The sequence below is a fragment of the Mauremys mutica genome, chromosome 5 (assembly GCF_020497125.1).
Source record: "Mauremys mutica isolate MM-2020 ecotype Southern chromosome 5, ASM2049712v1, whole genome shotgun sequence".
Taxonomy (NCBI): domain Eukaryota; kingdom Metazoa; phylum Chordata; order Testudines; family Geoemydidae; genus Mauremys; species Mauremys mutica.
This window is the reverse complement of record NC_059076.1, coordinates 93016714-93033721: the sequence shown is the minus strand read 5'-3', so window position 1 is coordinate 93033721 and position 17008 is coordinate 93016714. Positions and strand designations below refer to the sequence as shown.

The 17008-nt window shown below is 37.8% G+C and overlaps 1 protein-coding gene across 1 annotated transcript in view; it reads right to left on the bottom strand.

Annotated features, from left to right (window-relative positions):
• The window catches only part of CHIC2 (cysteine rich hydrophobic domain 2), a 45191-nt gene that overhangs the window by 2513 nt on the left and 25670 nt on the right, over positions 1-17008 (bottom strand). Inside the window, exons 4-5 of the mRNA XM_045018164.1 lie at positions 2505-2561; positions 2279-2338 (exon numbers count right to left, since the gene is read on the bottom strand). Of these exons, the coding sequence (XP_044874099.1) occupies positions 2279-2338; positions 2505-2561 (117 nt within the window). The remainder of the gene's footprint in view (positions 1-2278; positions 2339-2504; positions 2562-17008) is intronic.

Sequence of the window (17008 nt, the reverse complement as noted above, 5' to 3'; positions counted from 1 at the left end):
TTTTTGAAATAATACAATGTTTCATCATCAAAAACCTATCATATAAAAAGCCTATTACCTGAAAAAGACAAAAAGCTGACTCTTAGTAGGTACATTTGGGTGTATAGGAGAAAACTAGTTGGCTGTTTAAAGGATAAATGCTTCATCTGTCTTTTATAAAAAGGTGTGTATGAGTGGGGGGGGGAGGGGAAAGGGGGGATGTTTAATCCACGGATTTGATCACTGAGGCCAAGATTTTCAAAGCCTTAAAGTTAGGCTTCTAAATATAAATTTAGGCACCTAAGTAAGTAGTTTGAGCACCACTGACCTCAATTGGGCTGCTGGGTACTGAACGCTTTTGAAATTCAGACCATGTTTCAAACTAGAATAAGCTGAAGAGGTGCAAGTCATTTTTTATACTGGTGGAGTGAAACAACTTGTACGCTCTTTAGCATCAGGACCAACAGATAAAACCTTCTTGTAGACAAGCCCTATTTAGATGCCTAAATATGGATATGGGAGTCTCACTTTCGGCATTAATTTTTTTAAAGTCTTAGCTTAATTTCCCCTCCCCGCCCTCAATTCTTTTTAAAGTTAACTTATAAATGGAAAATTCAAAACAGCTTTAATACGACCAGCATCTTAACTAGTTACAGACGAAAGAATGGAACAAGTTCTGTGGAAAATCAATGTTGGATTAAAATAACTATATTAAATATTTCTACAGCTAACCTGTTAGAAGCTTTTAAAAATATTTCTCACTCTTAGATCTTGATCCTGCAAACACTTACGCACAAGCTTAACTTTACTCCTGTCAGTAGGCCAATTGATTTAAAATCTTTAGTTAACAGAATGTCCACTATATAAAAAGTGATTATAATTTCAGACAAGTTCACCTAATAAAAGGTGAACATTTGTTTAAACTCTAATACGCCACCCTCCAAAATTAGTAAAAAAAACCTGTCGCCTCTTTTGCTTAGTTTCAGTTTCATCTGTAAAGGATTTGAGGTGACAATGCTAACTACTTCTGTAGAAAAACAGAAGCATTCCGTGATGAAAAAGCAGGACATCGTCATATAGGTCAAGCTCAAAACAGCTTACTGAAATTTTCTTTTTATAGTGAAATATCATGTATCTCATCATAAATTAACATGTTTTATATAATAGATAATGATACAAAAATCTACTTATTCAGTTTAGTGAATAGAGCTAGTCTGTGAAAAGAGACATTAAAAATCTTTTATGTTTCAGGCTAGAAATAGGATTTAGTGTGAAAATGAAAGAAAGGGGAATGCTAGCAGTGAAAAAGATGATTTTAAGATAATTTCTAATTATTTAAAAACTATTTTAACCAATCTTTTTATATGCTGCCTATGATGGCTTTATTGTTTCAAAGAATAGACCAAATATCACATAACAAAAGACCATGCATATTTAAGAAGTGCTATCCTAAGTATTTCTCCAAGGTTAGTCTTTATTTTCAATCGTTAACCCCTTCCTGGTCCACTCGCTTCTCCTATTAAGGAAATCCTATATATTTCAATGATTTAATCAATTTAACAGACTCATCTCACCACACTCATTCTCCCTTGACTGCACTCAAAAGCTTTTGAAAACAGTAATAAAACAGAAAACAAATAAAAGAGCAAGAAAGCAGCTAGGTGAGCAAACTGAAATCCCATACTGACTGACTGTAGAAGGCATGCAACTTTTCAGCGTATATATTTCTATAACTTGAGAACTTCTTAGGGAATAAAAACCAAACTGAGGTGTCTTTTGTAGCTTACTTATAAGACTGACTTTAAAAATATTTTAGTGACCCTATTAAAGATAAAGATACTTTCAAGACAGTTGAGATATGGGGCAGTTAATATCTATAAAGGCTAAAGGTTTCTTAAGCTCCAACAGCTTAGCTGAAAGGTCTTCTTCCATACTTTTAGACTTGATTAGCATTATATAAAACAGCCATATCTGACTTGCTGCGTAACCAAAGTTGTGGTTATTCTTTATACAGCATCTAAAATTTCACACTCCATCAACACACGTTCAAGCTATTTTATCTTGGCAATTAATTTATTATTTTTCAGAACACAGTGAAGCCTTGTTTTCAAGTCATTCATAACTTTATAAATCAGTCCTGCACATGAAACCATGCATCTGTGAACCGTAGAAAATCCTTGCACTCAGGCGATTAAGCTCCTGACACCTTTACTGATTAATAATCATGAAAAGAATAAGATCAGAAGCAAAATAAATGATCATTTAATAGAGAAACTCACAAAACAGCCCTTTAACTTACATATTCCATCATGTTATTCGTTTCACATTTCCTTTTGCTCAGTCTCCAATGCAAGCACAGCTAGACAAGGAGGAAAGAAAAAGAAGAAAAATGAGCTGTATTTTATTGCAGCACACAGACTAGCCCATTTGTCCACCTTTCATATTTTTCGTTCAACAAAAGCATCTGTTTCCATACTGTGCAATTCAGACTCCAACAGTACGAAGCTGCTCCCTGCGGCACTCACCTTGTGGTATAACCTATTGTTTTCCCATTCTAATAACTTCTCAATCGATCTTCGTGTCTGGAAGACAAATGAGAAAGAATTTTACTCTTGACTGGTTTTAGAAAAACTTTGTTTTGCAGCTGCTTTTGTGTGAAAAGGGGAGAGGTATAGGACAGTGACTGAGTACAGGGTGGTCTGCAATACTATCAGACTTTCTGTAATATTAAACAGTAACTAGAGCAAAAATATTAAACAGATTTTTAAAAAGTAAAAAACATTAAACAGTTTTTTAAAAAGTAAAAAACTAACTATGGGACAATGTGAAAAAAGCATTACAACTTTTGAGCACAACGGTTCATACATATGTTTTAATTGCTTGGAATTAAAAATGTCTCCTAAGAGTACTCAACAGCAATTTTCAGACAATTTTCAAGTCTCGGTAAGAATGTGAATATACTGCTTCCAAAACATCACTATTTGAACAGCTGAAAGATGCTGTAAACTTTATTTTATAACGCAAGAGGTCAAGTATAAATATCTAATATTCTATCTAACCAATACCGTAAAGAAAATCTTTTATATCTTTAGCTCTGAAAACTAGCCAGGAAAATCCAAATACAGAAAGCCAGGGAAATCCAAATACAGAGCAAAAATGCTAAGTGGTTAAAAAAAAAAATCTATGATTTACACAAAAATGCAGTGCAATGTCAGTATTTCAGATTCTCAAAATGTGGATATTGGTGCTTTTACATTTGACATTTCATGCAAAGTATTCTGATATTTTGAAATCTAAACCTTCATAAATCTTTACAATTGAAATTTTGCATCTATGCAATTCTAATAACTTCTCAATCAATCTTCATGTATGCAAAATGTAATGAAAACCAGCTGTTTTGAAGTACAGCTTCATGCCTAGTGATATTTTGAGTTTCTGAGTATAATAATTTAGTTATACTTACATTTTAGAAATGTACTCTGACATTTATGGTCATTTGACTGCCGCAATGTATACTGCTCAGCCCTTAATGGGATTTGCTAGCAAGTACGAATAAAAGAGGATAATTCATGATGCCAGGTGTTAAGATGAGACCAACAGAGCTGCAGGTGCAAAAGGACGCAGTACTGACAAGGATCAACTGCAACTTAGTGCAGCTGCAGCTTCCTTACAAAGCAATGGGGATGAAGGGGGAAGCATCTTGCTGTTATTATTGCAAAATAACAGAGGTAGTATAAACAAACACTAACAATCACAAACTAGAAATCTGTGTGTCAAGCAAGTATGAGCTGAATAAAATAAAAAATAAACAACTGTTTTCAAATGGTTGGCTTGGCATTTCAAATGCAAAATGTTAATATTTATTTAAAGTCAGCTACTTGCTCTCTAGTTACCATACAACCTTTCAACATCAAACATGTTTAAGCCTGAGCTATGGTCATATGATTAAAAATAAATTAATTATAATCTATGAATAATCATTATTGGGTTGTGTTTCTACTACATTATATTTTAAAAGCAGACATTACAAGAAGAGGTGGCTTTGTCAGTGACTAAATTTATTTCATCCGTTTTTGGAATTCAGGGTTTCTTTTTGTTTATTATTATTATTAATTATTATTATAACTACTACTATTTTTAAGACAGTGTCCTTTAACTATGATCAGCAGACCTAACTTGTTTCTTTGTAAAGATAGCCTTTTAGAGTCTGCTCTCCTTTTAAATGAAAATAGGGCAGCAGTTATGGTCACACTTTTGTTAATTTAGTTGCCAGTCAGCTCCAAATCAAAAGAAAATAAGGCTGCAGAGTGTAATTAACATTCAGTTCAGTCGTTTTGTCCCTTGTCTAGCCCCCAAGCTTTGTTAAAATTGCCATCTGAATGCTGAAGGCTGTAGGGAAATCGATTTGATTCTAATCGCACCATGAAAAGAACATGATCTAACTGCTTTCAGCCCTCCGTAAATCTGTACTAGGTCTTTAGCACAATGCAACTTCCAATTTAAAAAGCACTGAATGTCTCGTCAATGACTTTGTGAAGAAAAAAGAACAAGGAGCAGACATAAAAATTCCAATAGTTGTTTAAGCATTAAAGTTCATTTGCATCACAGCAAACCTGAAAAGGGCTGACCTCTCAAACCGCCTCTCAGGTCTATGAAGTTGTAGCCTTGACAAGCTCACATTGACAGAGCTCATTGACTCTGAAAGGCTACTCTATCAATGGTGAAAAATGGCAATAGGTTCTACTCTGAGCAGGCATCTGCCTGCCCACCCGCTGCTAAACCAATGGCAAAACTGATTCAAAACCTGAATCTACCTTGTAATCTTCCTTTCCCGGACCTTTTAATAATAGATTAAGATCACAATACAATTTAATTTTACTACTTGCTTGAAAAAGAGTGGAACAAACATTCAAGCTTTCCAAATTCCAGTAAAATTGTACACATACACATGTGCGCATTTACACACATACAGATAGATAGTGTACTATACAAGGCATATAATACATATACACAAGAAACTGAGCATACACTATTAAAATCTTGCACACAGAATGGACCGAAAGTACTTGCCATAAAATATTAAAAGATCCTTCATTACAGTAAAAGTATCACCACAAATATTAAACCTGTTAGGCTAGTGGCATAGGTTTAATCAATTTATTTAAAAAACTGTAATCTATTGTATCCAATTAAAACTACTCTATCTAGTACACCTTTGACTATATAACATTTGATAACACTATATTATACAGTTAGTCTTGCTCACTTATGTAACACTGCTACTATAATACTTTATATCCCTCTGTAACTATGCCTTGTGAGATTTAAAATTCGTAAACCAACAGTGAATTACAGCTATAAAAATGTGAATGAAAATTTAAATGTAAAACATTACTGCAAACTCCACAGCTTGGGGAAAAAGAAGTGAATTAAACAGCATCACACAATTGTCTATAGCAAGTCTTCTTTCCTACTTGACAGGTGAAAAAAAGCACTTGCACGTGCAGCTTAATTAATCACTACACTTGACATCTCAATGATTTACAGTGAGGAGCAGGTGAGGACATACAAAACCAGAAAGAAACCCTTGATTTGAGAGTAACATTTCCAGCATACTGGGATGACAAGCACATAGATTCTATCAATGGTGTACAGAAAGCCCATACTGCAAATTATTTGTTAGTAGCAACAAAAGCACAAATTAAGTGGAAGAAAGCTTTAGTTATTAAGAAGATTTCATCCTGTCCACATTTAAAAAAAATTAAAATCAATATTTCAACAAAACTAAACTACCAATTCAAGTTGATTTTAATTTTTTTTTAAATTGTTAAAGGACAGACAGATGATGTGACAAATCAGAAGACCTTTACCCTCCATTAAAAAAAAATGGCATAATATAAATTCATCTTCAAATAACTGGTTGGATGTAGAATTTAAGCAGACATTTCAGTAAAATGAAACTATAGCATCTTAAATTCTTAGATGCAGTTAGAGTTGTTAGCTTCTAAAATGTGCATGTTTGATGGTCTCCTTTGAAAAATTATTTGGCCAACCACCAGGAAATCTAAAGCCAAAATAAACACTTTCAGCCTGATATTGCTCCCATTTAAGTCAATGGGAGTTTTGCCATTGTCTACAAAGGGAACAAAGTTGAGTCCTTTAGCTAAAAAGCTATGTTGCGTTATTTAATTTCTGTGGTTTTTCAGGTGCAAAATGACTGTCATTATCAGCCACCAATGAATCATAGAATCATAGACTTAAAGGTCAGAAGGGACCATGATGATCATCTAGTCTGATCTCCTGCACAATGCAGGCCACAGAATCTCACCCACCCACTCCTGTATCAAACCTGTGTCTGAGCCACTGAAGTCCTCAAATCATGGTTTAAAGACTTCAAGATGCAGAGAATCTTTCTTAACCCGTTGTAGTCTCCCCTTTAACCAGTTCCTTATCCACCTTTCAATTTTCATATTGATCTCCATCTTTTCCAATTTAGCTAATAATTCCCCATGTGGAACCATATCAAATGCCTTACTGAAATCGAGGTAAATTAGATCCACTGTGTTTTCTTTGTCTAACAAATCTGTTACCTTCTCAAAGAAGGAGATCAGGTTGGTTTGGCACGATCTACCTTTTGTAAAACCATGTTGTATTTTGTCCCATTTACCATTGACCTCAATGTCCTTAACTGCTTTCTCTTTCAAAATTTTTTCCAAGACCTTGCATACTACAGATGTCAAACTAACAGGCCTGTAGTTGCCTGGATCACTTTTTTCCCCTTTCTTAAAGATAGGAACTATGTTAGCAATTTTCCAGTCATATGGTACAACCCCTGAGTTTACAGATTCATTAAAAATTCTTGCTAATGGGCTTGCAATTTCATGTGCTAGTTCCTTTAATATTCTTGGATGAAGATTATCTGGGCCCCCCGATTTAGTCCCATTAAGCTGTTTGAGTCTGGCTTCAACCTCGGATGTGGTAATATCTACCTCCATATCCTCATTCCCATTTATCATCCTACCATTATCCCTAAACTCTTCATTAGCCTCATTAAAGACTGAGGCAAAGTATTTGTTTAGATATGTGGGCCAGGCCTAGATTACCCTTAACCTCCAGTCCATCCTCCATGTTTAGCGGTCCCACTTCTTTCTTTGTTTTCTTCTTATTTATATGGCTATAGAACCTTCTACTATTGGTTTTAATTCCCTTTGCAAGGTCCAACTCTACATGGATTTTGGCCTTTCTCACTTTATCCCCAAATGTTCTGACCTCAACAAGGTAGCTTTCCTTGGTGATCACTCCCATCTTCCACTCCTTGTAGGCTTTCTGCTTTTTCTTAATCCCCTCTCTGAGATGCTTGTTCATCCAGCTTGGTCTACAACTCCTACCTATGAATTTTTTCCCCTTTCTTGGGATGCAGGCTTCTGCTAGTTTCTGCAACTTTGACGTCAAGTAATTCCAGGCCTCCTCCACCTTTAGATCCCCAAGTTCTTCAGTCCAATCCACTTCCCTAATTAATTTCCTTAATTTTTTTAAGTTAGCCCTTTTGAAATAAAAAACCCTAGTCACAGTTCTATTTTTGTTTATCCTTCCATTTAGTTTAAACTGAATTAGCTCATGATCGCTCGAACCAAGGTTGTCCCCTACAACCATTTCTTCTATGAGGTCCTCACTACTCACCAAAACCAAATCTAAAATGGCATCCCCTCTTGTTGGTTCAGCAACTACTTGGTGAAGGAATCCATCAGCTATTGCATCTAGGAAAATCTGAGCCCTATTACTATTACTAGCACTTGTCCTCCAGTCTATATCTGGGAAGTTAAAGTCTCCCATGATCATGAAGTGTTATCTATTAAAATTACGTAGACTGTAAGATCTTTCTGTTATATGAGGTGACAACCTGCTTCTTCTTGGGCATGTACCTTATTCAACACTGGTGTTTCTGTATCGTTAGAATAGCCCTTTTACCCCTCTAATCTTCCTCTTGTCAGTGATTCTGCCTGCTTTTCATAACACTATGTTACTGAAGATCTCTTCAAAACCCACTGATTGACTATGCCTCCAACTACGGGGTTTGAAAAACCACTAAACTTATTTAACCAGAGTAAACATAACATACATAACAGTTGCATTCAGTAACCCTTCTACTTCTTACTCCACTAGGGAAAGCATAATCTTGTAAAACCTCTGCAGTGCTTCCCTTGATGATCACAATCTAGATCCCCCTCTCCTCAGGAGCCAAACAATGATCCTTCAAATTCAAACCCCTCAAAGTTCCAAATGATCAGTCTGGGTGGAGCTTCCATCCACCAGTCCAAGCCTCTGTGTCTCTGTGGAACAAAGATTGAAAAGAACACAACATACCCCATCCTACAATTTTGCTTAACACTTATCCTATAACCTCTCGTATAATTCAATTTCAAGTTAACCTACTCCCTTCTCCACACATGTTTACAGCATCTAGCTGAATCGGGACCCAATTCCTGATGGAGGCCTCTAGTTGTTACTGCAATGCAAATATTAAATTATAATGACCTGGCACCCATCATGTTATTTGAGCACCTCCCTATACTTTAAGGTGTGGATTCCTAAGGATTAGTCATACTATATTTTTGTAAATATTTAGAGGACTGTATTTATTGTTCATAAATGGTAACAGCGACAGTCCTGGAGAATGAAGCCCTTTATTCAACAAACAGAACAGGGACAAGGCCAGTAGTAATGCATCTTTCTCATCCTACCCATTCATTTTGTTCACATTCCTCTGGGGTTGATAGGGAGGTTCATTTTTCATGTCCATCTGATCTTTGGCTTCTTTCCTGAAATTGCCAACAAGGGTGCTAACATGTCCAAAAAGAACTGCACCAAGACCACCATTTATTTTACATAAGCCTTTACATAATCAAATAATAATACCCTGATCCTGTAAAGACTTATGCGTGTGCTTGACTTCTTAGATGGGACTTTGAAACACTATGGCCTTTGTGGCTATGCATCTGGACAGGAGTTGTACTAAATACCTAGACAGAAAGGCTCCTTATCTTATCTGTACCCTGACCTATGCTCCTTTCGTCCTAAAAAGGAAGTTTTACACACAACTTCTTGTTTATCTCCATACAGGAGTACTTGTGGCACCTTAGAGACTAACAAATTTATTTGAGCATAAGCTTTCGTGGACTACAGCCCACTTCATCGGATGCATGGAGTGGAAAATACAGTAGGAAGATTATTTTATATATATATATATATATATATACATATATATATATATATATATACACACATACATACATATACACATCACACACACACAGAGAGAACATGAAACAATGGGTGTTACCATGCAGACTATAAGGAGAGTGATCAGTTAAGGTGAGCTATTATCAGCAGGAGAGAAAAAGAACTGTTGTAGTGGTAATGAAATGGCCCATTTCCAGCAATTGACAGGGAGATGTAAGGAACTCTGTGTGTGTGGGGGGGGGGGGGGAAACATGGGGAAATCGTTTTCCTTTATGTAATGGCCCATCCACTCCCAGTCTTTATTCAAGCCTAATTTGATGGTGTCCAATTTGAAAATTAATTCCAATTCAGCAGTCTCTCCTTGGAATCTGTTTTTGAAGTTTTTTTGTTGTAATATTGCGACTTTTAGGTCTGTAATCAAGTGGCCAGGGAGATTGAAGTGTTCTCCAACTGGTTTTTGAATGTTATAATTCTTGACGTCTGATTTGTGTCCATTTATTCTTTTACGTAGAGACTGTCCGGTTTGGCCAATGTACATGGCAGAGGGGCATTGCTGGCATATATCACATTGGTAGATGTGCAGGTGAACGAGCCCCTGATGGCGTGGCTGATGTGATTAGGTCCTATGATGGTATCCCCTGAATAGATATGTGGTCAGAGTTGGCAATGGGCTTTGTTGCAAGGATAGGTTCCTGGGTTAGTGTTTTTGTTGTGTGGTTACATCTCCTTGTCAATTGCTGGAAATGGGCCATTTTCATTACCACTACAAACAGTTCTATTTCTCTCCTGCTGATAATAGCTCACCTTAACTGATCACTCTCCTTATAGTGTGTATGGTAATACCCATTGTTTCATGTTCTCTGTGTGTGTGTATATCTATATCTATATCTTCCTACTGTATTTTCCACAACATGCATCCAGTGAAGAGTGCTGTAGCCCACCTAAGCTTATGCTCAAATAAATTTTAGTCTCCAAGGTGCCACAAGTACTCCTGTTCTTTTTGCAGATACAGACTAACATGGCTGCTACTCTGATACAAATATGCGTTAGCTTCCAGTTAAAGTTGCTCAGATACACATCCTACCAACACAATGAAAGCCAAGGAAGTCACAAGTTAAATACATTTCACCCCCAATTTTCAACATACCTCACCATCCCAGATTACCAAAAAAAAAAAAAAAAAAAAAAAAAAATCACATAGATTTCCCTCTTACAACCAAATGCTTACCTCAATTCTTACCATATTAGTTAGAGAAATGTGTTTAGGTTAGATTGTGGGAACAGTTAAACACGTGGTTGTTATATCTGAACTATGATATGGTGGTAATACAGTGAGAGAAGTAAAACAACTGAGGGATGATATTTGTGTAGGAAATTTACGAGAAAGTAATGCAGTTAAGAGTTATGAAAAGAGACTCAATTTTGTAATCTTGTGAAAATATCATTGTAGAGAGTTAACAGTTAGCGTTTAGCAATGTAGTATATCAACACAGTGTCATTCATTTGAACCTAGGGAGGTCTGTATAGTTGTGGGGTGATATAGGTGGCATGATAGGTAAATTGAACGCGGAACTGAAGTGTGCAGTTGGATTATGTACTTGTAATTTCCTTTGGTTTTATTGTTTGTGTTGAGAGGCTGTGCACTTGAGCAACCTTAACTGTAAACTAAGCAAGTGTGTCTCTGGGGAAATCTTACAGACTTTCTAATATCTTTCCTATGCCGGACCCCCCTCCCCCACTCATTTCACTTCTCCTTCTGGCCTTGCACAGAGCTGACTCCTCCCATGATCTCCCACAACCCCGTTCCTCAACACACTTCTGCCAATGAGCATCACCATCAACCACAACCCTCATCTACCATCAAGATATATGTGAATACCTAAAAGCTGGATTGGTAAGGGCATAGAGCGCATTGGGCTTGTTTGGGATGAAAAAAGTAAAATACAGAGGATTCCCCCATTCGTCAGAGTGCAGCCCCCCTCCGCTCTGCTTATTCCACCACAGGTTCCCCGTTCAGCTCAAGCACCACTTCTCCATGCACTCTTTATAAAACTGTGCTCTCCCTACCACTTCACATCCCTGCTCCACCAATCCCAGCGTCTCAGGGGCTACAGCCTGGTGCTCTGGTAGGAGTGAGATGGGTTGTGTGGAATTAAGGAAAAGAAGCAGGGATGCATATGGGACCATGGGATGTGGCTGGCATGGAAGGGAACCTGCTGCCTACCAAGGCAGTTGTGCTGTCCCATGGAAGGTGCACTGGTGGGAAAAATTTGGGATGTACATGCAAAGATGGGGACAAAAAAAAGCCATTTATGATCTTCCTCTCCCTAAGCAACATGAAACGTTTTAATCCTCCGCAACTCTGGCCTGTTAAATCACAACTCCACTCTGGTAAACCAGTAACTGGGCCAGAGTGAGACTGAATGACTCTATAGCCTGGTGGCTAGGACACTGAGCTGGCAGGGTTCCAGTCCCTGTGCCAATGACTATTTAACAATTTCATACAAAGTGGAACAACTTCCACAGCAGAGATTAAGCGAGACCTACCAATGAATACCCTATAGTTGGGCACCCATCTCGGAGGGGGGAAATTTGGGTTCAAGTCCCTGGTGTGCCACACATCCCAGGTGAGTGCCATCATAAAGGAGGGGAACGGGCTGTACCAGCACCACAGGTTTTGTCAATCTAATCTTTTTTTTTTTCCCCTGTAAAGAAAATAAAGTTAAAAGTGCCCCCAAAACAAAACATTTAATTCAACCAGAAACAAATTGTTCCCAACTTTTTCAATTTGCCAAAAACGCTAAGAACTGTCATTTTCAGTTTGGGTCAAACTAATTTTACCCTTCCTGCCCAATTTTTCAGAACTGATGATAAACCAAAAAAAACGAATCAGGTTATTTTCATAGCTCTAGCTACAGCGCCTCTAGGATGGCTCAAGTTTTTTTCTTTTCTGCTTTCACCAATATATTCTTTTTTGCTTCCTTGTCATTAGGGCCAAAAGAGGACATTTCCTTTTATGCCAGACTTATTTCATTCAAACATAAATCATTCCAGCGTAATTTATTAGTCTTATGTTCTTACAATCTCTGCATTACTGTATATTTGCTCTCCTTTTCTTTTGTGTACTTTCAGTTTTAGATTGGTTAATTGCACTTTGCTGGGATTATAGCCATCACCATAATTAGTGCCTATAAACTACTAGGTCCACATCACTATTTAAATGTTTATTGATTTTATTTTTTTAAGCTAATGTTAGGGTCAACAAAACTTTTTTTTTTTTTTTGTACTACATATTGTAGTTTGTTTATATCTAAAACATTTCAAATATTGCCATGGTATGTAGACATGTATATCCTTATGGATTACTGTTAAAAGTGTTCAAAGGCATAATTCCAACATACAAATGCAATTAATTCAGAAAGATCAGTAAGTCAGCATTCAAAGTATTCACTATAACATTTTCAAAAAATGACTGCTCTTACATATCCTGCACCTAAATTGAAACAAACTTTATTCAGAATACATAAAATGATGATCTAATGTTCACATAAGTAGCATTCCTTATAGACTTTCTATTATGTTGTATTTTGAATCAACTTTAGAACATTATTTTTGAAATATGAGAAAAATGAACTTTAATACACAAAAGTTATATATCATTGATATCTTGCAATTTACTTCATATTCATATTGATGTTCTTTCATGCCAAAAATAATATTTAACAAAAAAAGGTTGCAAAAGACAGTCACAGAATCACACAGTTGGAAGGGACCTCAGGAGGTCATCTAGTCCAACCCCCTGCTCAAAGCAGGACCAATCCCCAGACAGATTTTTGCCCCAGATCCCTAAATGGCCCCCTCAAGGATTGAACTCACAACCCTGGGTTTAGCAGGCCAATGCTCAAACCACTGAGCACTGTGGCATAAGCAACAAGGAGTCCTGTGGCACCTTATAAACTAAACAGATGTTTTGGCGCATGAGCTTTCGTGGGTGAATACCCACTTCGTCGGATGCATGTATCCGATATGCATCCGACGAAGTGAGTATTCACCCACGAAAGCTCATGCTCCAAAACGTCAGTTAGTCTATAAAGTGCCACAGGACTCTTTGTTGCTTTTACAGATCCAGACTAACACGGCTACCCCTCTGATACTTGAAACTTGGCGTAGTTCAGGAAGTCGTAATTGGCTATCCTAAACTGGAGGCTAAATGACAAAACTTTCTCCCCAACAGGTCCAGACCTTTGCCCTCTTTATCCATAGGAGTAGACTGGGTATGTTGCGGTCTAGCCCTTTCAAAAGTGGCCTGGACCAGCAGTAGAGTTGGGAACAGGGTGAGAAAACAAAAATTCTACTGGTGGGCCTGTGAGGGTAGACACTCCCACACCAGAGTTCGATTTTGCAGTCCCTCAGCCATTTACTCCAAAACCTCACTCACTTTTCTACTTCCCAAAAAAGGTCTTTGCAGAGTGCCCTGCAGTTTATCAAAACTGGGTTTTGATACCACAAAAGTGGAGTAGTGATTTCCTGAGCCAAGGACCCACTACTAAAAATGCCCTGCCAGCTTTACATTATTTTTAAAAGTCAAAGGACTGTTAGTTCAAGTCACTGTTGATGGCAGCTACCATGAAATCAAAAGAACAGAGACTCAGTAAGACCTAAAAACATTTAGGGCTTTATAGGACATTAAAGAAAAATACAATATACAATTGAGAATACTGAAAAACCTAGAGATGCTTTAAGATAGTTGTAGACAGAACAATCAGATAGTGATGAATCTATATTCTGATAAATATCAGCTGTATTGTAAAACAATGAAAACCAGTAAAACCATACAAGTGTGTTTATCTGACTGAGACAAAGCCAGAAAAATCCAAAACACTGTTTTCCAAGCTTCTTCCATTATTATTACTGTTTTACCTCTGGGGAGTCATGAAAAAACAGATCAAGTTAAAATACCAAAACAAAGTCACTAGAAATTGACATGAATCACATTAGTTTATAGAGCCTACATACTGGCATATTGCATCATTTTTCCAAATGATTCATGCAAATATCAGTGAATCTCCAATTGTAAGCTTTAGGTGCATATGGACAATTGAAAATACACCTTCCTTCATTAACTTTTGACAAGTGAAATGTGTCAGTAATCTCCAGAAAGTGCCAACATAATATTTTAACATTCATGGAGAGACACACAATATGAACATAAGAATGGCCATACTGAGTCAGACCAATTGTCTATCTAGCCCAATACCCTGCTTTTCAACAGTGGCCAGTGCTAGATGCTTCAGGGAGAATCAACAAAACAGAGCAATTATCAAGTGATCCATCTCCTGTCGTCCAGTCCCAGCTTCTGGCAGTCAGAGGTTTAGGGACACCCAGAGCATGGGCTTGAGTCCCTGACCATCTTGGCTAATGGCCATTGATGGACCTATCCTCCATGAACTTATCTAATTCTTTTTGGAAACCAGTTATACTTTTGGCCTTCACAACATCCCCCTGGCAATAAATTCCACAGGTTGACTGTGCATTGTGTGAAGAAGTACTTCCTTTTGTTTTAAGCCTGCTGCCTATTAATTTCATTTGACGACCCCTGGTTTCTATGTTATGCGTAGGGCCCTACCAAATTCATGGTCCACTTTGGTCAATTTCACAGTCATAGGATTTTTAAAAAAAAAATCAGAAATTTCATGATTTCAGATATTTAAATCTGAAATTTCATGGTATTGTAACTGTAGGGGTCCTGATCCAAAAGAGGGTTGTGGAGGGGTTGTGGTATTGCCAACCTTACTTCTGTGCTGCCTTTAGAGCTGGGCCCTTGGCCAGCAGCCACCATTATCCAGCTGCCCAGCTCTGAAGGCAGCGCACAAGGGTGGCGTAGTATGGAATTGCCACCCTTATGTCTTTGCTGCTCCTGGTGGGGCACGGCCTTCAGAGCCGTGTGCCTGGACAGCAGCCGCCACTCTCCTGCCACCCAGCTCTGAGGGCAGTGCAGAAGGGTGGCAATACAATAACCTTGCAACACCACTTCCTACAGCCCCCTTTTGGGGCCGGATCCCCAGTTTGAGAAATGCTGGTCTCCAATAAATCTGTATAGTATAATGTAAAAGTATACAAAAGACCAGATTTCACAGTCCGTGATGCATTTTTCACGACCATGAATTTGGTAGGGCCCTAGTTATGTGAAGGGATAAATACTTCCTTATTTACTTTCTCCACACCATTCCTGACTTTACAGACCTCTATCATAACCCCCCTTTAGTCATCTCTTTTCTAAGATGAACACTCCCATTCTTTTTAATTTCTCCTAATATGGAAGCTGTTCCATTCCCCTAATCATTTTTGTTGCCTCTCTCTGTACTTTTCCCAACTCTCATATATATTTTTTGAGATGGGGTGACCAGAACTGCATGCAGTAAAAAGGTGGGGTGTACCATGTATTTATACAGTGGCATTATATTATTTTATTATCTATCCCTTTCGTAATGGTTCCTAACATTCTGTTAGTTTTTCTGACTGCCACTGCACAGTGAATAGATGTTTTCAGAGAACTGTCCACGAGGACTCGATCTCTTTCTTGAGTGGTAAAAAATGATTACTTACCTTTCTGTAACTGTTGTTCTTCGAGATACGTAGCACATACCATTCCACTGTAGGTGTATGTGTGCACCTTATGCACAGTGGTTGGAGATTTTTCCCTCAGCAGTACCAGTCAGGGCAGTGCAAGCACCCTCTGGTGCCTCACACCACTGCACACACATCTACAGAGGAATGGACATGTGCAGTCACTTGACTCCATCATTTAGCATGCATAGTTGAGATTATGTTTTCCAATGTGCATTACTTTGCATTTATCAACATTGAATTTCATCGCCATTTTGTTGCCTAGTCGCCCAGTTTTGTGGGATCTCTTTATGCTAGGTGCTGTAGAAATACATAAGTAGAAAGTCCGTGCTCCAAAGAATTTACAATCTAACGCATCTTGATTACTACTACTATGATGAGCAGTTGAACTAGCAAAGCTAGTCTACAACCAGTCCCCAGCACAGAAGGGCTAGTGGAATCCAGTCCATACTCCCATTTTTAACATGTTTAAAGGTAAATTTAGTACTCCAGAATTCTGGGGGATTGAGAGCCCTGAAAATTGAAGTCCTCTGCAGGGTTTAATTCCTAAGTTTGTGTAAGTGGAAACATACGCCTCCAAAGACAAAATGTGAAAAGCAGTGAACACATTTTAGAAATAAAGGTCATATTAAAAAAAAACAAAAAAACAAGCTAACAATAGGTGAATCAGCAAACCCCTATTGTTCCTGCTATTTCTTGGTGGTTGAACTGGCTTTTTTTGTCGACTGACAAGAGAGGTGCTATCTCTGGCAAAGGATACATTTATCTTCTGTTTTTCCTCTGCTATCTTTTACTGTGCATCTTAGTGCCTTCCTTCTTACGACCACCTCCCTCTTGCAATGCTCCCGTCTTCTATCCCTTTCCCTCAAATTTTCCCTGCCAAGTTTCCTCCAAATTTTAACAGCATAAATTGGTAACTATTTTAGCATCTAATGGGCCAGTGGATACCTCACTCTGAAGCCCATTTATTTTACTCCTTTGTAGGGGGATTACACAATGAGAAATGGGTATACAAGTTCCGAAGGACAAAGATGACCTGAATGGGTTGTGCTGCTCAGTTCTAACCAAACTGTCCCTCACTAATGTTTGGACACAGTCCACATCTACTAGGAGAACATCCCTCACACCTAGCTGCATAGGTACATTACATACAAGCTAAAAA